This window comes from Eptatretus burgeri, chromosome 4 (genome assembly GCF_056783735.1).
Source record: "Eptatretus burgeri isolate ZD-2024b chromosome 4, Ebu_testis_v1, whole genome shotgun sequence".
Classification (NCBI taxonomy): Eukaryota; Metazoa; Chordata; class Myxini; order Myxiniformes; family Myxinidae; genus Eptatretus; species Eptatretus burgeri.
This window is the reverse complement of record NC_140964.1, coordinates 42,537,350-42,563,259: the sequence shown is the minus strand read 5'-3', so window position 1 is coordinate 42,563,259 and position 25,910 is coordinate 42,537,350. Positions and strand designations below refer to the sequence as shown.

At 44.1% G+C, this 25,910-nt stretch overlaps 1 protein-coding gene across 4 annotated transcripts in view; it reads left to right on the top strand.

Moving 5' to 3' along the window:
* The window catches only part of DHRS3 (dehydrogenase/reductase 3), a 38,586-nt gene extending 12,952 nt beyond the window's left edge, over window positions 1–25,634 (top strand). For 2 of the 4 annotated variants that reach the window (XM_085877647.1, XM_085877648.1), the window contains 5 exons: window positions 7,682–7,825; window positions 10,249–10,368; window positions 22,601–22,839; window positions 23,056–23,181; window positions 24,038–25,634. In XM_085877647.1, the coding sequence (XP_085733773.1) occupies window positions 7,682–7,825; window positions 10,249–10,368; window positions 22,601–22,839; window positions 23,056–23,181; window positions 24,038–24,122 (714 nt within the window). In that variant the 3' untranslated portion in view covers window positions 24,123–25,634. The remainder of the gene's footprint in view (window positions 1–7,681; window positions 7,826–10,248; window positions 10,369–22,600; window positions 22,840–23,055; window positions 23,182–24,037) is intronic. The other 2 variants (XM_085877649.1, XM_085877650.1) reach the window with 1 other exon arrangement.
* The last annotated feature ends 276 nt before the right edge of the window (window positions 25,635–25,910 follow it).

Genomic DNA, 25,910 nt, shown 5'->3' with positions numbered 1-25,910 from the left:
CCGTAAGCCTCGTCGTTCGTATTTCGATTAAATGTCCCTGTAATTCATGTAAAAGTACAATGCAGTCTCAAAATTATGTTGTTAGCCCGTCGTCCTGCATAGCGGAAGACGGGGTTTTGCAATCACCTCTGTGTGTCTGTATGTCTGTCCGGGCCATAACTTTTTTTTTTTTTTTACCATTTGAGCTTTTATCATCAAATTTTCAACAAAGCTTTATTATGAGAATATGGAGAAGCCAAATTAATACTTTGGTTGAGATCATTTTCATTATTTATTATTATTGTTATTCTTCGACCCTTTTTTTTTTGCTCTATCAGTTTATGAACATTTTTTCTCAGCAACTACTTGTCCGATTGACACAATTTTTTTAGGGTAGGAGCGACCCGCTATGGAGAATGTTTTAATGATAATTGTGACACTATAGGTCACGTGTTATGGCAGCCATCTCAGATTAAACATATGTATTTGTATTTTCTGTCTGTCTGTCCATCGATAGAATCGGTCCCACTGGAAGTAACCCCATCATATTGCATCGCGTTGGAATCTTCTTGGCAAATGGAGATGCACGAAAACATTTTAAACCTACAGGGAGGGATTTTCAGGGTGGGGGAAAGACTCCATTTTATCTCTATGTAAATGTGTATCGTATAGCGCCACCTGGTGGTGTTACATTTGTGGGGGGGGGGCGGAGGGAGAGGGTTAGACATTGCCTTAGAATAGATAGAAGCAGAGAGTAGCATGGTCCGTGAACGAGTAGCGAGCCCATCTTGATGTAATAAGTAGGAACACGTCAGCTTAAGAATTGTCTTGTTTGAATGTGCACCATACAAGGGATGGTGCAGAGTAATAATTAATTAGCGATTATGGTTAAGAAATTGTACATATAACCCCTTTGTAAACATCAACCAGGGGCTGGGAGATGGTGCAAGAGAGAGGGGCAGAGCTATAGATGCCACCACTAGGGGGGACGACAAATGTCTCCAAGGGGCAGAGCATTGCCCGGGGAGAAGAGGGATGACCTAAAAAAGGGGCAGGCAAAGTTTGAGAGTTCTGAGCAGAACTGACAAACAGGATCATGAATTTTGGGGGGAAATAGTTTCTGAGAAGAGAGTTGGGGTCTCTGGGGAGAGCTCATGGATGGGAGCATCCCACTTACCTGCCTTCATTCTGAACCTGTTCATCTGCCTGCTGCTGGTCGTCCTGCCGATCACCTCTTCATTGCCTGCTTGTGGCTGCTCTGCGCCCATTCTCCCCCACCCCTCAAGCCGCTATCACCAGAGTTGAGTCCCCCAGTTTTGTCCCTTTCCCGTCTGTGGTTGAATCCAGAGTGCGGGTGGGTACCTGGTTTAGTCCAGAGTGCGGGTGGGTACCTGGTTTAGTCCAGAGTGTGGGTGCAGGTGAGTCCGCACAAGGTGCGGGTGGGTACCTCTGCTCATACTGCATATAATAGTAGATCTAGAAATTAACGATTTGTTAAAGTAGATCTGCTTGCGGACTCACACACTCACTGGCACGCAGACTGTTTACAGAGGCCTCTCCCTGATGGGCGAGGCTAATAACAATTCCAATCATGCTGTTAACTATTGAAAGGTGACACCATAATCCAGAAATTTTCTGAAAAGATTATTGTGATGGGAATGAGGAAATCCTCACAAGGAAAACTAGAACGGTACTCGGTAGAGCGCACACCTCCACTGGGGTGAACAACTTACGTTTTGTATCCCACCAATAGGCCGGATCTGAATCCAGACCTGAACCAAAATCTAATCGGCTTGTTCTCGTCACCTACCAAACACATCCACCGAGTTTTGTCATAACTCATCCACAACTTTTTGAAAATCATCCTGTTCATAGTTTTCAGTCCCATCTCTCAATGGTGAAGAATCACTTCAAATTAAAAAAAAAATGAGTGTCCAGATTTGGAATAAAATGAATTACAATACCCTGGCATTCTGTTGAACTTTTTGTTTATTGAAGTGTGCTTCAGTAACTTTAGTCTGTTAAGTAATTAGTTATGAATATGAAAAAAACCTACTTTTATTCAAGTTTTAAAATCCATCAACATTTTCTATTGCCATTTTTGTAAAACTCCACTATCTATATATTAATACTGAAGGACCAATTTTGTGCTCCTCTTAGCGGTCGCGCCACGTTTTTCTCGGTACTGTGACCTGGACTGAAAGAAACTTCGTACCTGTAAGAGTGCATCGCACATTGTGGCAATAGTCAACTTTCAACTCTGAAGCAGAATAAACACTTTTCGTTGAGACGGGGGCGAACGTGAAGAGGCGGGGGGCGGGGGATGAAGAGACGGGGCAGGGAGTGAAGAGGCGGGGGGCAAGGTAAGCAAATTTTTGGGCGGGGGTAAGCAAATTGAAAGTGGGAGATGGGGGAGAAATGGGGCGGGGACTGGGGTGAATTAGGCGGGGTTGAGTGTGAGGGGCTGGACAGGGGAGCGGGGGCAAGTGGGGCGGGGAATCAAGAGACGGGGGGGGGCGGGGAGTGAAGAGGCGGGGGCAAGCACGCCCTGTCCAGTCCATGTCCCTCGAGTGTGGGTGAGCTGGTGAGGGTGGTTGAATGAACGGAATCCGTCTGTGACGGGGCTTCGGCTAGTATATATTATTTCTGTTAACGTCTGTGCGTAATTTGACGTATCTCCTCCACAACTGCCGGATGGATTGTCGCCACTTTCGGCAAGCGGGTGCTCTGTGGTCTCAGGAACAGCGTGTGCGATGTGAGATCGTGCCACACGGACAGGTTTGGGAATTTTGGGCGATTTTCTAATTTTTACATTCGTTTGCATGGTGACGTGCGACGTCACCGCTGAGAGGCGTAATGACGTCATGACATCATCGGTCATTCGCTGATGTCATCACGTCTGTCGTCGCCACCTCTGAGAGGAAACAAACAGCGTCTGCAATGTAAAAGCCTCTTCTGCACATGCTGACTACCTCAGAAGGTGAATTTGACACAAAAATGTAACAAGAAACATTGTATTTAAAGTAAAGATTTATTTTAAAATATATATTATTTCTGTTAACGTCTGCGCGTAATTTGACGTTTCTCCTCCAAAACTGCCGGCAGGAATGTGCTCATTTCCCATATACTGGGGTTTCTTAATGTGACGAAGACGATGCACTAAATTTCTAAGCTGGAATTCGATGACAACGTGGATTCAACAAGATTTTCAACCCATCGACGGCCGCATTTATTCCGTTCGGTCGCCATCGCTGAACTGCTGCACGGAAAGTGCTGTCGTCTATCCAAAAAATATGAACTCGAGTAAGGGAGTACTTATTGCGTCAAGCACTGAACATAAACACAACTGATAATAAATAGTATAGCTCAGAACATCAGCAATGGTTGTCATGTTTTAAAAATCAGCGTGGAAGGAGGGGAACGATGAGGCCGAGGTCACATTTGCCACGGCGGCCGTGGGGTCTCCAAAATCTACGGCCACAAGCAATTATACGGCGGCCGCAGTATTTCCACGGTCACGCAATGTAGCAGTCACATATGTTTTTATTTTTCGGGGAGCCGCACGGCGTATTTATAAACTGTGGAGACCGAAAACGTGGGGTTACCGTACGGTCTTTGATTTGATGTCGCACGGTGACCTTAGGGCGTCCCTGCGGCGGCCATAGAATTTTCAAGGCAGACGCAAGGTGCCCGCAAGGCGACTGCAGGGGGACCACTGGGGGGCCCTAAGGCGAACGTGTGGCCAGACGGACGGTAACGAGTGGGTTAATTTTTTTTTTAAGCAGTACAGTATTTTTTTTTCGCCTTGTCGAATTGCTACGGCGAACGTAGAAATGAAAAAAGTTATAACTCAGCGTTATAATTCCACGGCGACCTTACGGCCTGTAAAATATAGCCAAATGGCGTAGGGCCACCCTGAGGCCACCTCAGAAACTCTGCGGCCGCCGCACGTTTGTCAATTCAGAGGGCGTACGGCCGCCGTATCCTCGCCGTAGAGCAAATGTGACAAGCCTGAGCGCCAGCTCTGCCAACATGATGTACCCCGATTGGCTCTTTCCCGGACTGAACACGCCCTCTTAGACTGTCAATTTGTGCCTGAAATTCAACGTACTTCCCGTACTAAACACGCCCTCTACGACTGTCAATTTGTGTCTGAAATCCAACATACTTCCCGAACTGAACACTCCGTCTTAGATTCAATTTGTGTCTGAAATCCAACGTACTTCCCGGACTGAACACTCCCTCTTAGACTGTCAATTTGTGTCTGAAATCCAATGTACTTCCCAGACTGAACACGCCGTCTTAGACTGTCAATTTGTGTCTGAAATCCAACGTACTTATTAAAAACACCCGAAAACAAGTTGCAATAGGCCTACGTCCAGATAACATCACAGGCTGTAATCTAAAGGTAGGGGGAACCAGGGAACGGGTATAAGGTCATCCCTTCATTGCCCGGATTCTCTTCTTTTCTTTGTTCTTCGAAAGCACGGTGTCCGACAATAGATTCTGTACCTTGAATGTGTGCGTGTTAACTGTTCAAATTAAAGAGGTGTTCGATTGTCGGATGCACCCAAACAACTGCCGTTCATTACATTAATTGTCAATATCAACTGCCATCGTTACCTGTGTTGTGTCTTGCATGTGTGGTCTTCAAATTAAAGTGTCCAAGCGGTGTTCGATCGTCGGATGTGCGCCAAAAAGTGCCGTTAATTGAAATTTGCATTCTGATTCTCGGTCACCCTCCACTGCTCCTGTTCAGTCTCGGGCTAGGCCTATATCATGTTAAACTTGCCCCATCAGATGCCAACCTTCCAGTCACACTGCAGAGGATGCAATTTCCAGTCAGACTCGCATACTCGATGACCATAAACAAATCCCACGGCGTTTGACAAACTCGGAATATACTTCCCAGCCCCTGTGTTCTCCCATGGCCAACTATATGTTGCATTTTCACGTGCAAGAGGTTACTCCTATATATCTATCAAAGTGGACAATAATTCCTCACAAGGACTATTCAGCAACAAGACACTCACCCAAAATGACATTTCCAGGGAGGTCCTTTAGAAAACTAAGGACAGGTAACCATAGTGCATCACATCGCTAATGACACCCTCCCCAGCTTCCCATAACATCAACTATTATGCCTCATCCACCTTTTGCCACCCATTCAACTCCGTGCGGAACACGGGTATATGCTAGTCTATATATTAATACTGAAGTACCAATTTTGTGCTCCTCCTAGCGGTCGCGTCACGTTTTTCTCGGTACTGTGACCTGGACTGAAAGAAACTTCGTACCTGCAAGAGTGCATCGCACATAGTGGCAATAGTCAACCTTCAACTCTGAAGCATCTATATATTAATACTGAAGGACCAATTTTGTGCTCCTCTTCGCGGTCACGTCACGTTTTTCTCGGTACTGTGACTTGAGAAGTTTTGACACAGTGTACGTCAAAGTAGACACGTGCACAAATCAGGGGACTTCTTCACAAGGAGTAGTGTACACCAAAAATGTCGTGTACAAGGACGTTTTGTAGGCCTCATTAGGTAAGGCCATGGAGTACATTGACTGGGATCCGGCTCTTACAAGAGCCGCCACTGGTTGTCATGTTGAACTCATGGAACGGAATCCGTCTGTGACGGGGTTTCGGCTAGTAAAAAATAATCCAAGTAAATGAAAGTGTACTAATATATAAAAAAATAAAAGATTTTCAATATTACATGCATATTATTTGGAATGCACCTTTTGAGTCAGACAATCTTGGAAAGGGGGGAATAACATTCTGACATATGATGAAAAGGGTGCATAGGGCAAAAAAGTTTGAGAACCACTGCTTTAGAGCCTCTTGGACCCTTTGACCCTTACACCTTTCAGACCTTTGAATACTCTGTAGACCACTTGACCTTTAGACCTTTTTTTCAGATGTTTTTAGACCCCTTCAGACAATTCTGATCCTTTAAACCTTAAATTATACCCTTTGGATCCCTTTGACCTTCTAAAATCCTTTAGATACTTTAAACCATTTCGACCTTCTCAGACCTTTCGGCCATTGGACCTCAACAACTTTTCAGACATTTGACCTTGATGCATTTACAACTATACCATTTAGACCTTTCATTTGTAATCAATGACCTTTTGTTTAGTACATCATTCCATTTATTTGCCACACAAAATACACCACACAACACAAGTCCTGGCGAGGATCTGCAATTTCTGATTGCTCTTTCTTGTTACCCTCACCAAAAGAGAGGGTATTGCACGTGGATTCGTTTGTTTGTCTGTCTTTCTGTCTGTCTGTTTGTTTGTTCGCACAGAACTTTAGTATTTTTCTCTGCAACTGCTTGTTGTATTGAGACAAAAAATTCAGCATTAATTCTACTCATGTAGAATGTTGTCATGATAATAATGACGTCATAGGTCACGTGGTGTGGTAGCCATGTTGGAGAAAACGGAAAAACGTTGGACCTCTATCTTTGAAACTGCACCAAGGAAAAAATTGAAACTTGGTACACGGCAAGTACTCGTCATGGAAAATGTGATTTTTTTTTATGACGTCATAGGTGCCTTCGTTTGGGCGTCATAATTGCATATGTAGAACACTACATCTGATCAGTATGAAAATTTTGGAGGGTCATCTTGGGATAAAATGGTCCACAGAAAAAAATAAATTGATGATTTCATTGGTCACATGATTTGACAGCCATGTTGTTGTTTTTTTTTGTTAACTTAAAAAAATCTCTGAAATAGATGGACATATTGAGGTGAAACTTCACAAGTATTACCACCTATCCATGAGAAACAAAAGATTCACACATATGATATCGTAGGTCACATGGTTTGGCAGCCATATTGGATTTACCCTGAAACTTATAAAAAATCTTCTCCAGAACGGCTGGACAGATCAAGGGGAAACTTCACACAAATGTTCCCCAATTCTTGGGGCTACCAGGGTAGTCACAAATAATTGACCAGTCATATGGTCTGGCAGCCATATTGGATTGAGCAAAAATCTTTAAAAAAAATCTTTCTCTGGAACCGCTTAATCAATCGACGTGAAACTTCAAAATTATGATCTGGTGGTGATGGTGAATACACGTTTGAAATTTCAACCTGATCGGACACAAGGTGTGGCAGCCAGAATTATTTGAGTTTTTGAATCTGGGTCCTTTTTGTTTTTTTTTGAATAAGGCTCACTTGGCTGTGCCAGGCTGGGTTTGAGGGTAGAGGAGTAGCAGCTGAAATGTGAATCCTATCCAGGTTCTTCCTGATGACTTCATCATTGCATTTTTGCTTGTTTGTGTTCCTTCTGATGACACAAAGGCAGGACTTAACCTATTTGGTCTTCCATTTGATTTGAATCAAATGTATTTTAATCCCATTCTGAATTCAATTGAATAATAACAAATGTCACGGGTCAGGTGTCCGATAAAAGCAGGACGGCTTAGGACCGGGTCATCACTGTCAGCAGTTATAAAGTGGCAGTTCTCATTATGTCTATATTAATTACGCAACACACCAGTACACAAACACCACAAAAAATACACAACACAAAACAAGTCATGGCGAGGGTCTGCAATCTCCGATTACTTTTGTTTCTTGTTATTTTCTTGCTTTTCCCAACTGAGATATTCCTCATCCTTCTTTAATCTTCTCAACATTCCATCCATCACTTTTCCTTTTGTCCTCCTCGCTCTTCTCTCAGGTCGTACTCTGGGGCCGTACAGAAGAGACTTTGAGGACCACGTGTGCCGAAGTACGCCAGGCCGGCTCAGACTGCTGGTACTTTGTGTGCGATGTGGCCGATCGACATGCCGTCTATCGACAAGCTCAAGTCACACGGCAAAAGGTGGGAGCAGAAAGGATTGGATTACGCAGTCTGCGTACGGTACTTCGATCAGGTAGCCTACCTGGTTTAATCCTATCCATTTGTTGCAATCCCTCAATTTGCTAATTTTTACCTCTGTCCCCCTTCGGTGGTAAAAACATAACTTCTGTCCAGGACGGATTCGAAGGAAACTTGGTGAACAGGTTGTGTGTTTGAAAAGGACGAAGTGATTCGATTTTGGTGAAGATCCGGATCCAGATACGACAATTATTTCAATGACCTAAGTAATTCTTCCCCATTGAGAGATAGGGCCAAAAACGATATACAGCACAATATTTAAAAAAATCGTAAACGGATTATGACAAAATTTGTTGGATGAGTTGGTTAGGTGACAAGAACAAGCCGATTCGATTTTGGTTCAGGTCCGGATCCAGATCTGGCCAATCAGTGGGATACAAAACATAAAAAAACATAAACTGTTCAGCCTGGCGGAGGTATGCGCTCTATCAAAGTGCAGTTCTATTTCGTTCTTTGTTCCCCTTTCAATTGTGGTCTCAGGTTGAACTTTGTCCACATTGCTTTGCTGGTCATTGAGATTGTAACAGCTGTTTTTGATTACTTGGATTACTGTTATCGGATTTGGCCATTTTTTTTCTTCCTACATTTGTGCGACTTCAACTCCTCATCCATCCTTTTATTTTTTTCCTCCACGATTAGATACACTGATGATGGAATCCAGGAGTTATTCCAGTACCAACTCTTCTGTCTTTCTTTTGCCTCTGGTTCTCCTTTGTTGCCCAGCTCCCCACCAACTAACAAAGGCTATAATGTGGAGGGTAGAAAAAAAAGAGTCACCAAATTAAATACACAAATACTGCAAGTGTCTTAATCATCACATTTTAAGTACCTGTCATGAGCATTGACATTTGAATAAAAGCTGTTGTGCATCCAATATGAGTATCATTTCTATCTATGCATTCCTTATTGTTTTATCCCCCTGAATCGCATGTCCGTCCCTGTGTGCAGGGAATGTCATCAAGACAAAGAACATCTTGTTCTTCCTTGTTCTGCTCAGGCTAAATTATAAATGACAATGGAAATACAGTACATTCTCGACTTAATAACAAAACCGTAACACCGAACTCTGACCTTTCAATGGTGTGTGGCAGTCATCCACATGTTATGAGTTGCTCGCCATTGGGTTCCGAGGCATCATCTTTCATGCTCGGTTTATTTCCTTATTTAAGAGCACCAGGGCATATCTGAGGATTCTGGGTTGAGAGGTCACCCTGAACTCACCTCGCTCCATTCGATAATTGTTTTGGTTGCAGATCCTTTGGCACCAGTTTCCAAGGGACTTCAGTGTGAACGACACATGATTCAGCTTGTGATTGGAGGACAAATGCAGTCAGATTAAACAAGCACACAAGAGAAGATAAAACACTGGATGCACAATTATCTTTCGATGATTGTAAAGTTACACTATTTCAAAAGACTGGAGAACAAAAAATAACCCATAAGATTTCAGTAATGTGAAAAGAAGGAAAGAAAATGATATCGGGCTTGTGGAAGTAAGCGTGAGAAGTGAGCTCAAAGCGGGAGGGCATGAAAGGGAGTACAGGTGAACAGCTTGCTCCTTTCAAAAGATAATGTTGGATCCACAAGGTTCACAACCCAAATTGAAACGGGATTGCAGGCTTCTTCTTGGATGTGCAGCAGGTGACTGTGAGAAACATCATTGGCTGGGGTGGCATGGCTGTTTCCGCTGATGCGGTGCTCCCTGTAGGTTGGAGCAGGAATTTGTAATTTGTTCATGGTGCCGGTGATGGCTCGCCTACTCTTCGCAAATGACACCGTGGGGTCTTTAACGTCCACAAACTAATGCCAGCAGATGGAATGCCAGCTTAACATCCATCCGAGGGACGGCAAACGCATTGATACATCATCCTGCCCGTGAAACACAGGGAAGACAATTTATAGCTGGGTTTGGATTCAAACCCAGGCTAGATGGCTTGGAAGTGAGTGTGCATGATGGCAGCCTCTACACTACTGTCATATCTGAATGATGGAGCACTATGGCATGCAGCAACCCCTCTTGGCACAGCAAAAATAGCAGTTTTTGGTTAAGTGTGATGCAGTCAAGGGTTGTGCCAACAATATAACATGCATGCTATTATCGAGTTCCTGCAGCTCCAATGCATTTGTCATTCCTTTTCTTAAACCGATTATTCACCGACACTCGGTCTCATCATCTAAACACTCAGCCTCTCAGTTTCAGGAAGAGGGTAGGATTTTTAACCCATCATTGTATCCAATTGCTGTTATAATAAAATTGGTGGATTTGGATTTTGTGAAAGTTATTGCATGCTACTTTGTGAGAGTGATAATAGGCACACAATGAATTGGGTGAAACCATAGATGTCCATTTTGGTGACGGTGTACAGGTTGGGGAGGTGACCGTGCTGGTTAATAATGCTGGAGTGGTGGCTGGGCACTCACTGCTCAATATTGACGATGAAGCCTTGCTCAGCACAGAGCATGTGAATGTTTTGGGACACTTCTGGGTACGTATTACTTCCTGAACAACAGATTACCAATCGCTCCACTGCATTTCATTTTTTGACTCCTGAAATGACCACAGCTTGACATTTTTGACACCTCCAAAGTACCAAAGGGATTACACAAGCAATATGAAATACAATGTACCAAATAATTGAGGAATTGAAATATATCAAGTAAAATGAAAATGAAAAGTTCCTGACTGATATTTAAGATCGGTACCTTCCGGGTGACGTAGAAAGCTGAAATTTCACGTGCCGATGGACATCGAAGCCAATACACCAGGAAAAATCACACAATCATCGGACAGCATCCATAAATGAAAATATAAATAGATAGAAAAAAAATGAAAAAAATGTAGATGAGTGACCCGACATAATCGGGAAGCACGGTAATTATGTGTGTCAATGGACATCGAAGCCGATACATCAGGAGAAAAATCACAGAACCATCAGAAAGCATCCGTAAATGACAATATCAATAAATGAAAGAAAAGAAGAAAATAAATAAACGAAAAAAGTAAATGAAAAAAAATGCAGGTGAGTGACCTAAGATAATGGGGAAGCACGGTAATTTTGTGTGCCGACGGACATCGAAGCCGATACACCAGGAAAAATCACAGAATCATCGGACAGCATCCGTAAATGAAAATATAAATAGATAGAAAAAATAAAGAAAAAAATGAAGGTGAGTGACCCGGCATAATTGGGAAGCACGGTAATTTTGTGTGTCAATGGACATCGAAGCCGATAAATAAGGAAAAAAAAAATCACAGAACCATCAGAGAGCATCCGTCAATGAAAATATCAATAAATGAAAGAAAAGAAAATGAATAAATGAAAAAAAATGCAGGTGAGTGACCTAAGATAATGGGAAAGCACGGTAATTTTGTATGCCGACGGACATCGAAGCCGATAGACCAGGAAAAATGACAGAGCCATTAGAAAGCATCCGTAAATGAAAATATAAATAAATGAAAAATCAAATGCTGGTGAGAAACCTGAGACAATGGGGAAGCACAGTTCGTACACTTGCACAATGTGTTAGCACACCCTGATGATGATGATGATGATGATATATATATATATATATATATATATATATATATGTATATACATATATACATATAAACATATACTGTATGTATATATATATATATATATATATATATATATATATATATATATATATATATATATATATATAGATATATATACATATGTATTCAAAAATATACATATATATATATATATATATATATATATATATATATATATATATATATATATATATTTTCTTCTTCTTCTTTCGGCTGCTCCCATTAGGGGTCGCCACAGCGGATCATCCGTCTCCATTTCGCTCTATCCTCCACATCTTCCATTGACACTCCAACCACCCGCATGTCCGCCATCACTGCATCCATGAACCTCTTCTTTGGCCTTCCTCTTCTCCTCCTACCTTGCGGCTCCATCTTCAGCATCCTTCTCCCGATATATTCCGCTTCCCTCCTGTCAACATGTCCAAACCATCTCAATCTCACCTCTCTCACTTTGTCTCCAATCCGTCCTACCTGCGCTGTCCCTCTAATATACTCATTTCTTATCCTATCCATCCTCGTCACTCCCAACGAGAATCACAGCATCTTTAACTTTGCCACCTCCAGCTCCGCTTCCTGTCTTTTTGTTAGTGCCACCGCCTCCAAACCATACAACATAGCTGGTCTCACTACCATCTTATATACTTTCCCCTTCACTCTTGCAGCTACCCTTCTGTCACAAATCACTCCTGAAACTCTTCTCCACCCACTCCATCCTGCCTGCACTCTCTATTTCACTTCTCGACCACACTCTCCGTTACTTTGGACAGTTGATCCCAAGTATTTAAATCCATCCACCTTCCCCACCTCAACTCCTTGCAACCGCACCATACCACCACCCTCCCTCTCATTTACGCACATGTACTTCATCTTACTCCTACTGACTATCATTCCCCTTCTCTCCAGTGCGTACCTACACCTCTCGAGGCTCGCCTCAGCCTGCTCCCTACTCTCCCTACAGATCATGATGTCATCCGCGAACATCATAGTTCATGGAGACTCCAGTCTGATCTCGTCCGTCAACCTGTTCATCACCATTGCAAACAGGAAAGGGTTCAGAGTCGATCCTTGGTGCAATCCCACTTTTACCTTAAACCGGTCCGTCATTCCTACCGCACACCTCACCGCCATCACACTGTCCTCATACATATCCTGCACCATCCTTACATACTTCTCTACCACTCCCGACATATACATATATATATATATATATTGTTACTGCTGTGGAAATTCGCAGACACCATAAAGGTCCCTAGATCAGTTATATCGCTAAGTCCGTGTTCAGTTAGATTTCGCCACCGTTGTTTAATGGGAATTATTCATGTTATCAGGGCTGTGATCTTTGAGTTCGCCGTTATTCTTTTGCTATCGTTATTTTGGACCAACCACCTCCACCACCAACATCTCTCTCAACAACCGCTTCACAACAACCACCTCCACCACCAACATTGCTCTCATCAACCGCTTCACCACAATCACCTCCACCACCAACATCGCTCTCACCAACCGCTTCAGACCAACCGCATTTCCACCACCACAACCACACCCGCCTCTCAACAAATCACGCCATCCTCACCACTTCGCCAGCAACCGTCAACATCTCCACACCACAAACATCGCCTCACCTTCGTCTCCAAAACGACGCCATCTTTGCACCAGCAGCGGCGAGATCCGATAAAATGGCATCGCTGCAGTCAGAGGCAAGGGATCTCTCGCTGTGCAGCGTCGGTGATTTCCACAACGTCTGCTTTGCGTGCAGAGGTCAGAGGTGAGGGATCGGAGGTCGGATCTCGTCTCACCAGCCCTATAAAAGGCCGCGCAGAGCGCCAGTTCAACCAGTCTGGAGGGGTCTGGAGGAAGTCGGTCTGAGTCGGTGGAGTGAGTCTGATGGGGTTCGGAGAGTCTGGAGAACCCAAGGAGCTGTGTAGAGGTCTGGGCTCGTGTCGGAGTCGGGAGCTTGGAGCTTGCAGTCGGTGGAGGTCCGGGCGTCGCGAAGGAAACGCGAGCTGGAGGCGCAGCCTTGCCTGCTGAGTCGCGCAAACCGCGTGTTCGTGTGGGGAGAGTCAGAGAGAGCTCGCCTGCCACGCGGAAGGTCTGAGCTCAACTGTGGCTACGCTAACTGCCGTGGGGACGGGACGTCGCGACTCGCCTCATCAAGGCACCACGAGGGTGCAAGTAACCTGCAACGGTCTCGTGGGGCCCTTTCGGTCACCAAAACCCCACATTATAAAGGCCCACGGGCCCAATCTGACTCCCTTGTCTGTGAGGGGGTCTTTTCTTGCTTTTCTTTTTAATGAATGTTGTGGCACCGTGTCCCGTGAAGTAGAACTGTTGTGAAGTAAATGTACATGGTAAAACAATAGTCGGTTGTAGTGTTTTCGCCTTGCTCGCATCTTTGTCCCATCCCGCAGTCTTCGTAAAGCAACTGCATGCGTGTTTTTGAATTCCTTGCCTGTATATACCTGCATGGCTGTATATGTGCATGTGTAGTCAATAAATGTGCTTCTTTAAATGTTAACCCCTTCGTCGTGTCCTCTTTTCCCTATTGAAGTGCCATCTTGTATTTCGGAATAGTAGTTGGTTTTTGAATACCGAAAATAGAATCGGGTCCGGCGAGGTCTGGCAATAATACACCGCTCGGTTATCCCAGAACGGAACGAACCGCTTAAGCGGTTCGTGTCCAAACAGGCCTTCGCCGAGGTGCAATCTCTCGGTAATCTACCCGCGCCGTATACTTAGGTAAATCGATATTCGGCGATCGGACCCTGTCGCGTGCGGGTAAAATACGGACTAGGTTGTGGTGGTTAAGAACCCACCCATGACTGGTTTCTGGCATTGTTGCAGAAAGTCGAGACTGAATTACCCGTTCGGTGGACGAAATATATATATATATATATATATATATATATATATATATATATATATATATATATATATATATATATATATATATATATATATATATATATATATATATATATATATATATATATATATATATATATATTGTTACGGCTATGGATATTCGCAGACACCATAAAGGTTCCTTAGTTCAGTTAGATCGATAAGTCTGTGTTCAGTTAGATTTCCCCACCGTTGTTTAATGGGATTTATTCGTGTTCGCTGGGCTGCGACCCTTTGAGATAGTGTTTTTCTTTCTTTATCGTTATTTTGGACCGACAGAGCACGCTACCACCCCTTCCGCGTCGAAAACCGTCCGAGAACGTCAAACAAACGCGCCAAGGAAAGAACTGTGATGACGCCCGGGTTTTACCGCCTTTTTTCTCCGAGGCTGGTAAGACAAGAAGGGCGAGGCGGCTCGCTCGCGATTGGTGGATACAAGGAGTGAGGCGGTCGGAGTTGAGAAACGCCCCTTTTCGAGAAGCTTCTCAAAGGAAGGTGGAGCCAAGAACGGCGCAATAAAGGGCGGACCGCACGCGAGGCTCAGGGCCTCTTCTTGGTTCATGCTCGCCCCTGTCTCACGGGCGCGAATTCGTAACAATATATATATATATATATATATATATATATATATATATATATATATATATATATATATATATATATATATATATATATATATATATATATATATATATATACACACACATATATATATTGTTGTGGTTGAGGAAATTCGCAAACCACCATTCAGGTCCCATAGGTGAGATATCTCTGTAAGTATATGTGTAGTTAGTCCAAACCTGTTGTTTAGAGGGAATAAATGTGATTCATTCGGGCTGCGACCCTTCAAGATAGCCGTTTTTCTGTTCTATCTTTATTTTGAACCAACCACGTCTCAACCGCCATCACACAACAACCACCAACCGCAACGCCGCTTCACAACAACAACAACGCCAACAGCCACGACCTTTACCGTCACAACTCGCTCTCGCAATCATCGCATCACCGCCATTCCAAGCGTCACCGTGGCCAGGGACCACCACATAAACCCTCCACCACCTTCACCTCTCCTCCTTCTGCCACCATTCCCGCACCGCTTGTGGGCACCGACCCTGGACTCGTACAGGGCACGCGCCGAGCAGCGGGTGCAAAAAGCGGCCTTTCCGGGGAAGTCGGATCAGGAATGATTCACGCCCACTTCTGTTCCATCCTATCAGCGAGCGCGGGGCGATTTGGCCCCGCCTCCAGGCGCGTCGGAGTAGAATCGATATATGCAGATTCGAGGATCAGGAATGATTCACGCCCACTTTTCCTCCGTCCAATGGGCGAGCGTGGCTCCGCCCCCGAGCCGATCCTGATCCGAAAATCTGCATATGGTTTCTCCTGCTCCACTATAAAGTGCCGAGCGCAGGGTTAAGAGAGGGGAGATTTTTCTGTTTCGGGCTCGGGCTCGGGCGAGTCGTGGCGGCGGCAGCGGCGAAGTGTGGCAGCAGCAGTCAAGACGGGTCTGGAGGAGAGGCGGTCTGTCGGGGAGCTGCAAAGAGGAGAAGCCGGGAACGCGGTCGAGGGCGCAGTGGAGTCGCTCGTCGCGAGACCCAAGCAAGCCAGCTATCCTTTTTCCCCAGAGCATCAACAACCCCCCCTGTTTCCCCCCCGCGCTGAGATAGTGCGAAAAGGGGGGCCCCGTTCCCACCTCATTCCAGGCAGTGCCAGCGAGGCGCGCGGAGGAGCGCAGAGTCGGGGCACCGCCGCCATTTTGCGACTCATCACAAGACGGGTAGGCTCGACGCGGTCTCTGCCCACAGACCACGTCTGCCCCCTTGTAGTTGAGGGTGGCCCCTTTTTCTTTTGATTTGGAGTATATGTGTTGTCGGCGCCGTCTGTAAAGTAAAACTGTGTAAGTGTTGCCGTGTGCTCGCGTAGTCGGTAGTAGATCTGCATTGTGTTTCTTTTGTTGCATTTGCTTTTGGTGCATAATTGTTGTGTTTCTTTTACATTTGCTTTTGGTGCATAATTGTTGTAATTGTATATGTGTGCTTTCCGTTTGCTGCGGAATAAATGTGAATTATGTTGAACTGTTTTTCCCGTTTCGCTTCGTCTTTTCTTTAATTGAATCTCCATCTTACTTCACGTAAAGGGTTGGTAGTGGGCTAAATACGCCCGACAATTAATCGGAACCGTCGAGGTTGACGATAACACCGCTCGGTTATCCCGACAGTACAGAACGGGTCGCTTAAAGTGGCCCGTGTCCGAAGTCGACCTGCAGCGAGGTGCGATCGCCCGGTCTACCCTCCGTGTGGGTACTTAGGTAGGTCGAATTTGGCGAGCAACCCTATCCCCGCGGGGGGCCGATTGGCACGATCGTGGTGAGGCCGAAAGGCCCACCCGTGACTAGTTCCCGGCGTTAGTCCGAGAGGGTCACGACGGAATTGTCCGTCCGGTGGGCGACGTGCCGCGATTCAAGTTACGTGGCCGCTCGCACACCGGCAGGTGCGAATTCGCAACAATATATATATACACACATATATATATATATATATATATATATATATATATATATATATATATATATATATATATATATATATATATATATATATATATATATATATATACACACACATACATTGTTACGGATTTCCCGCCCGTCGGCGTTCGAGCGACCGCGTCTAACCAATAGCGGTCGCTTCGCCCACCGAACAGACAATCCAGTCGTGACTTTCTGGAACCACGCCACAAACCAGTCACTGGTGGGTTTTTAATCCCACCACGGCCCAGTCCGTATTCCACCCGCGCGAAATAGGGTCAATCGCCGAATATCGATATACCTAAGTACCCGCGCGGGTAACCTACCAAGGGACCGTACCTCGGCGAAGGCCTGCTCGGACACGAACCGCTTAAGCGGTCCGCTCCGTTCTGGGATAACCGAGCGGGTATTATCGCCAGACCTCGCCAGACCTCGCCGGACCCGATTCTATTTATCAGCTATTTAAAAACCAACTATATTCCGAGTGCAAGATGGGGCAGTTCAATGAGGGAATGGACGCAACGAACAGGTTTACATTCACACAAGGACATTTATTATAATAAAGCACGTATGCAATTAAACAAGGCAAAACATGTATGCAATTATATTAGCAACAAAAGAACTACAACCGTCTACTTATTATGTACAGTCACTTGCATTTAACAGCAGTTCCTACTTATTAGATAGGTCTACAGACACACATACGCACACACACACACCCAAGAAATGGTGGCAGAGGACTTTAATAACGAGCTCCAGCTCGGAGGACAGGTGAGCTGAAACCCAGAACCTATCTCGAACCTCTCCACCTCGTGTGGTCTTCAAGTTGTTCGGACCCGGGCTCCAGCGAGAGCGAGCTGGATTCAATCGCCGAGCCACGATCCTTCCCGAGCTCCCGCGAATCCTCCCGCGCTTCTCAACACGTGCTGGTGAGAAGAGGCGCCGATCCTTCCCGTCGATGCGTCGCTTCCCCGAGGAACCACCTCCCGTCCTTCTCAACACATGCTGGTGAGACGAGGCGCCGAACCTTCCCGTCGATGCGTCGCTTCCCTGAGGAACCACTTCCCGCGCTTCTCAACACGTGCTGGTGAGAAGAGGTGCCGATCCTTCCCGTCGATACGTCGCTTCCCCGAGGTACCACCTCCAAGAAGAGGTCGATGAGTCGCACCAAGCCGGGAACCAAAATGGAGAACAAAGAGCTCCAGGAACCAAGAAGAAAAAGAAGCCACCACTCGCAGCTCGAGCCGGGCGACCGGCTCAACTTCCTTCCAAGCAAAGCAGCTCGAAGCAAAAAGCTCTCCCGAGCCAAGCAGAAGCCGAAGCTCATGGAACCATCAAAGCAAAGAGCCTCCGAAAAGCCTCCTCCTGAGCCAGGTCTCAGCCGAAGCTCACTGAGCCAGCCGAAGCAAAAAGCTTCCGAAGGCCTCAACCCTAACGCAAGCCAAGCAGGACTCGACGGTCTGCTGAACGACTCCTCTCAACTCCCTACTCCAACTCTGCCCTTCCAACTGACCCTGAACAAAAGAAAAAGATCCCCTCTTATCCTTCTCCCGCCCTTCCCCCGATCCTGGCGTGACTAATGCCCTCGTGCTCCATCCCCCGCTCAGCCACGGGTGGGAGGGAGTTGTTGACATCATGAGTCACGGGACGGCAGGGTGGTTCTTGCTCTTCGCAGAAGAGGGTGAGGGATATCTCCATTGTTCGTTCCCTAACTATTAAATCGATCCGCAGCGCATATAATCGATTTCTGAACATTTAAACAATGAAAGGTGAGCTATCCAGGGAACAAGCACTTAACGACATAGCTAACTAAAGGAACCTGTATGTTGTGTGCAATCTAATTCCCAAACTCGTAACTATATATGTATATATATATATATATATATATATATATATATATATATATATATATATATATATATATATATATATATATATATGAGGTGTGTTCAAAAAGTATCCAACCTTACTTTTTTGTGTGTAAACAAATGAAGCTCGGGAGGCGTGGTATTGGTGCACGTATGTAGGCGATCCTAACCCGTATGCGTGAATATTTTCCCGCCTGCAGAAGCTGTCAGTCGCCAACAGACCACCGATGAGTGAGGAAGTGTAAGTGAGCGCCGTCGGATTTTCGTTTTTGACAAAATGACGAATCACTGTGGTCTCATCGCCAGTGATCACTGTGTTGAAGAAGTTGGGATCGCTGTTCACAGTCTCCAGCATGTCCTGTGCGATCTCCAAACGGAATTGCTTCTGCTCGATCGTGAGCAGCTTTGGCACGAACTTCGCTGAGATTCTCCTTCAGCCCAAATCCTCAGTCACAATGGAATGAACGGATCCAATGCTGACGCCCGCCTCGTCTGCAAGTTCTCTGATCGTGACTCGACGATCCTGCATCAGCAGGGTCCTCACTTGGTCAATGACGATCTCATTTCGGGATGTTGAGGGCCTACCAGAACGTGCTTCACTTTCCACTGATGTGCGACCATCTTTGAAGCGGTTGTACCACTCTTTTATGGTGTGGTGCCCATTACTTCGTTCCCAAAGGCCTGTTGAATCTTGCGGATCGTTTCCACTTGCGAATCGCCAAGCTTTACACAAAATTTGATGCAGTAGCGTTGTTCAAGTTTTTCCATCATTTTGTCAAAAACGAAAATCCGACGGCGCTCACTTACACTTCCTCACTCATCGGCGGTCTGTCGGCGACTGACAGCTTCTGCAGGTGGGAAAATATTCACGCATACGAATTAGGATCGCCTACATACATGCACCAAACCACGCCTCCCGAGCTTCATTTGTTTACTCACGGAAAATTAAGGTTGGATACTTTTTGAACACACCTCGTGTATATATATATATATATATATATATATATATATATATATATATATATATATATATATATATATATATATATATATATATATATATACATATATTGAACTCTTAAAACTTAAACGTGGAAGCCAGTAAATATTACATTTTCCTGCTAACCTCTGTGAGTAACCTCTTACATTAAAAGCTCGAAAGCATCTCAAAATTCATTGCTCATCCACTTCCGCTTTGTACTTCAACTAAATGAACTCAATGAAAACAACAGCTACAAACAAACCAAAAAAAAGAAGTAAAATTTATTAATTAATGTTCTGCATAGTCTCATCTTAAAGGTTTGATGAAAAATTGATGACAACAGCTCATACTATTGTTAAATAATAATTGTATGCTATTTTGCTAAAACACAGAAAGACAGACACCGATGCAAACATACTAAGACTGGTGTAACTGGAGTTCTCACAGCCCATCAGCAGAATCCTTTTGTTTTATTTTTCCAATAAATCCAAAACCCCAACTGCCCATACCGCATATAGTTCAGAACATTCCACAAACAACCACCACTGCCTAGCACCATCATCATAATGTAAACATACATGTAATTAGGGAATTCCATATTCAGTAATAAAGGACATTTTTATCCACAACTAAGATGCTGCATTTTAACCAAAATTCATTTTTAAAAAACAACAACAAAAAAAACATCTACACAGAATGTCAACATGTCTAATTTATTACCTCCGCCACCGAAGGTGAAGGAGGTTATGTTTTCACCCCTTCTGTCTGTCTGTTTGTTTGTTTGTTTGTTTGTCTGTGTGTAAGATATCTCAAAAAGTTGTGGATGGATCTGGATGAAATCTGGTGGACAGGTTGGGTGTGTGACGAAAATGAACTGATTAGATTTTGTTGAAGATCTGGATCCGGATCCGGATCTGATAATTTTTTAAACCCATTCTTCACCATCGAGTTAGGGCTAAACTAATATGTAGCAAGGAGGAGGAGAGAAGATTGGGACCATACTCTGTGCAGAGCATTGGTGCTGCCTAAGCAGTATCCTTGGCGATTGGGCACAATCCTGGATGGGTCGCCTCTCCAACACAGTATACCAGCATGCAGGCACTCATTTTGCCGACCTCGGAAGGATGACAGGCCGGGTTAACCGCACCTGGTATTAATTCAACAGCTGAGCGGGATTTGAACTCAGGACCCTAGGATCCAAAACCCGCCACCCTAACCATTAAGCCAACACCAGGCATATATGTAGCAGGATATCTCAAAAAATTGTGGACAGATTCGGATGAAACTTGGTGGACATGTTGGGGGGGGGGGGGTGACAAGGAAGAATTCATTAAATTTTGGTGAAGATCCAAATCCGGATCTGATATTTTAAAAAGTGATTCTTCACCATTGAGAGATAGTGTGTTGGCTTAATGGTTAGGGTGTTGGGCTTGGGATTCCAGGATCCTGAGTTCAAATCCTGCTTGGCTGTTGAATTAATACCAGGTGGGGTTGACTCTGCCTGTCATCCTTCTGAGGTCGGCAAAATGAGAACCAGCATGCTGGTATCCTGTATCGGAGTGGTGACCTGTCCAGGATTGTGCCCAATAGCCAAGGAGACTGCTTCGGCAGCACCAACGCTCTGCACAGTGTATGGTCCCAATGGATAAATGGAGAGATTGGGCTAAACTAATATATAGCACGATATCTCAAAAAGTTGTGGACAGATTCGGATGAAACTCGGTGGACAAGTTGGGTGTGCGACAAGGACAAACGGATCCGATTTTGGTGTAGATCCGAATCCGGATACAAGAATTATTTAATTTTAAAAAAGTGATTCTTCACCATTGATATGGCCAAAAACGATATCGTACTGTATAGCATGATATTTTAAAAATGTAATGGGCCAGATATGTTCTCATGGATCAGGCATTACGGGGTGGAGGTATGAGATTTACCCAGTGCCCTTCTCGTTTCATATTTATTCAATGGTTTTTCACTGCTGCCCTATTAAACTTACATTTCATCAACTTTGATCAGCTGGTGAGCTTAACCTTTGACCTACATCCACCAGAATTAAATTTGTTTCTCCTGGCAGACTCCCCCCCCCTCCCCGCCCCCAACGTTATTAAGTTTCGTTAAAAATGGTCCACGAGTTGAGCAGGAACTAAGGTTACCACCATTTACAATACTTTCAACAAAAGTTTGACCTTAAGCTGTGATCTCGACTGTGGCAGACCAAAATGAAGCACTTTCATCCTCAGCCGAGACCAAACCTACGCGCCACATCTCATCGAAAGCGACCCATTTGTAAGGCAGTGTGAATGAACGAACATGCACGGATGGATGCACATGAGAACACGTGCACGTATAAGCCAGAAACGTTTACCTATAGTAGGCCAAAGTTTATGCGGAGGACTATGTGGGTTTTTTATGTTGAAATTTAGTTTTTTTGTATACATAGTCGAGGCTCGTGGAAGAGCTATATTTCTGCTGCTATCTTATGGATATGTTTGGCACAAGGATGATGATCATCCTTAAGAATCGCACTCATCACCTCCTGTTATCACACATCTCATAACAGTCCAAATTGTTATTATCATTTTGCAAAGTCAGGAATAACAAAGCAAAGAAGTCATCTAAATGCAGCCTCAGCTTGGCCATGAAGAAATAAAGGGGATTAAAAGAAAAAAAAACAACAATGTAATTTGGCCTTTAAAGTCTGCGCCCATTGGTCAAGCATGTGAGTGGAACATCAAAGGGCACACAGATGTCCTCATGTATCAAACACAAAATATGGTAAATATGGATAGACGGTTCAATTTAAATTAATAATGATATTCGTCGTCTCAACTTTGTTTGATATGAATTTGTGTTCCAGACACTCAAAGCATTCCTGCCATCAATGCTATCATGCGGGCACGGCCACGTTGTCTGTGTGAGCTCTGTACTCGCACTCACGGCTCTACCGGGGGCCATCGACTACTGCACCTCGAAGGCTGCTGCCTTCGGGTTAATGGAGAGTCTGTCGCTCGGCCTCGAGTCGACACCCGGTGTTCGCACCACCACCGTACTGCCGTACCTCACCGACACGGACATGTTCCGAGGAGTGAAACCCAGGTAAGGTAGCAGGTTGATGGGGGAAATGCCATTGGTCAAAGAAAAAGGAATTGTCATCGGAAGAAAGAATACAGTAATGACAAAGATGCAAAGGACGTGAAACCTGAACGGCACAAGAGCTGGGGGCAAAAATTTTGACCATGTGGTGGTCATCATTAGCAAATGATTTTTTTTTTTAAATCAATGAGTCACCCACAACAGGGATTTTGCATTCAGGTTTTCGTGGCTCTTTCCTCCACTTCACGCCGAGCTTGTGGCGAGACGCACGGTCGAAGCTGTGAAGAGGGACGAGGCAGTGGTCTTCATGCCTCGATCCATGGTTCTGCTCGTCCTCATGAAAAGGTTGGGGATGAGGGTGAAGGGGTGCCATTGTTACAAACAAAGATGACACTGAGAATGGTGGGATTTGTACTTTGATCACCCCCCCAATGTGGGTTTCAGGAACACTGTAATGTAAAACATGGTCTAAAAATTTTTTACACGAGACGCTGCTCATAGAGAGCTCGGCGTTCTTCTTCTTCTTCTTCTTCTTCTTCTTCTTCTTCTTCTTCTTCTTCTTCTTCTTCTTCTTCTTCTTCTTCTTCTTCTTCTTCTTCTTCTTCTGAAGAACAAAACCTTAACCTCTAGGATTCGGCTCTTGTATATACAAGATCCGGATCTCCTTAAATACTAAGCACATGTACACATCCTCACATTGGCGGTGCCTTTTGAGAGCGTCTATCATGAACTTTTAAATATATTCGGACATTTGCTTTAAAGTTTCGAAAAGTTCACATTGCTATTTAAAGATTATTGCATTTATCGTATTGTAATTTCGTAAATACACTATTTATTTCGTAAATACACGATATATCGTAAATACGTAAATACATTATGACGGGTCTCGCTATTGGCTTAATCAAGGCACGTGACAAAATATCGGAAGTTGTTGTTGTTGTTGTTGGTGGTGGGTTTTTTTTTGTTTTTTTTTTTTAGCCGATAAAACCTTTAGGACGCTGCTCTTGGACACATTATTCCTTGTTTTTACACTGGATTCACTGAAAAAAAGCAAACTGCACAAATTAATGATGACATTTAAGTGAAGTACAAATTGTGTGCCGTGTGCGTTCCATAATCATGTTGATTTAAGACATATTTATGGAGGAACACCAGCACAGCTTTTCCTGTCTCATTCCCTCCCTACCTTGTTTCTTCACAGCCTCCTACCTCAGGCAGCTGTTGATGAGATATACAGGTTCATGGGGAATTACACATGCATGAACAGCTTGCATGTACAAAGCTAATATCAGCGAACGATGCCAGGCCCAAGTGGCAGCATCAACATGAAGGCGAAGCATCGTGGACCGTGCAGACCATCTTGCTGCATTGCAAGGCCACCTTGGTCCTTTAGGATAGGCCTGAGCAGATTTCCCTTGCCTGTCGCTCTTGAGAATTGCCTAATGAGGAATAAGTGTCATTTAACACTATGTCTTACCTGTCACAAAAGGTTTCACCATACCCTTACCTTCACCTTCACACTGCCTTTAAACCAATCTTTACTCATCTCTTTTCTCCCTACATCTATCTCCATTTAATCTTCACCTCCCCCCCCCCCCAATTCCATTTGGTCAATGAAGAAAAGGAGAAATTACTGTATAATTGTTTTAAGTCACTGTAAATAAATTACCGTACTTGCAAATTCTTAAAGAATTAAAATAGGAAAGCTTTCATAGAAATATCTGTACAAGACTATATGAAGAGTTGAGCTGAACATATTGTAGATGTAGGATTCAAATAGTAATTCTGCATGATGTGGAAAGTCATCTTCACATTACATACATTAAATTTTGTTCACTTTGAATGGTAACACCAGAAGATGATACCAATACTCAGTTGGCTTGGACTGTTTGTTGTTCACATCGGAGCACTTGGTTCATGATGCTGGGATTCGGTGTTCAAATCCCATATCATGTTAATTTGTCACTAATCACCAAATCTTGTACGTCATTATAAATCAAAGTATGTTTTATATGTCTCTGTTCTTACATATATGTATGAGCTCCAACTCCTGTTGTAAAGTCTTTTTATTTTATTTTAAAGAGAGGCGTTGGGAATCGAGAAAAAAAAACATGATAATTAGAGGTCTATACTCTTTACAAACCTCCGGAGCATATCACGACTGTTTGAGAAACATTTCTAGGCTAGAAGTGTAAATGTGGACGCATCGCCCTGATACGAATTTGGTCTCAATGCCGGCGATAGTCCACCGACGCTTTTTCAAAAGACACCTTGGGATCTTTTCACATCGACCACGAGCCAGAGCTAGGAGACGGGTCCTTCGATTTGAGAATTGATCCATCGCCCGATATGATAAATAGAATTATTACCTTGAAGCAACAAGATGAGAATTTAGAGCTAATGGGGATTTAAACCCAGGCGAGACAGCTCAGAGTGTGTGTGTGTGTGTGTGTGTGTGTGTGTGTGTGTGTGTGTGTGTGTGTGTGTGTGTGTGTGTGTGTGTGTGTGTGTGTGTGTGTGTGTGTGTGTGTGTGTGTGTGTGTGATGTAGATGGCTCAAAAGAGAACATTTCATGGCTTTAAAGACAAGTTAAATGGATGCAAGTAGGGACTTCGTCGGAGGATGAAGCAATCGGAGAATCTGTTAAAAACAAAGTTATTTTTTAAACGAGATTTGGAATGGGTTTTGTAACCTTATCATGTACACACACTTGTAATCAACTTACAGTTGTGATCGTCTTCATTTAAACAAAAAGGCATTTGATTAAAAATACTTCATTACAACAGCATTTAACAACATTTTATGGTTTGCACTTTTTGCCTCTTGTTGGTGTGGAATACAATATGGGACTTTCAAAACGAAGTGTAATGGCTTAACAAGGCCTTTCGCGCATGCAGTTTGTGTGTTTCCAGTGAATAGAATGGGCACTTTTAACCTGCCATTGCTTACGTGAAATCTGTAATTGAAGTCGTTTTTTTAAAAACATAATTTTCAGCATTTAGACGAGAGTGGTAATTTCATTGTGGTTTAGAATCCCCCGTTAAGGGCCCTGTCACACCTTGACGTTTTAGCCA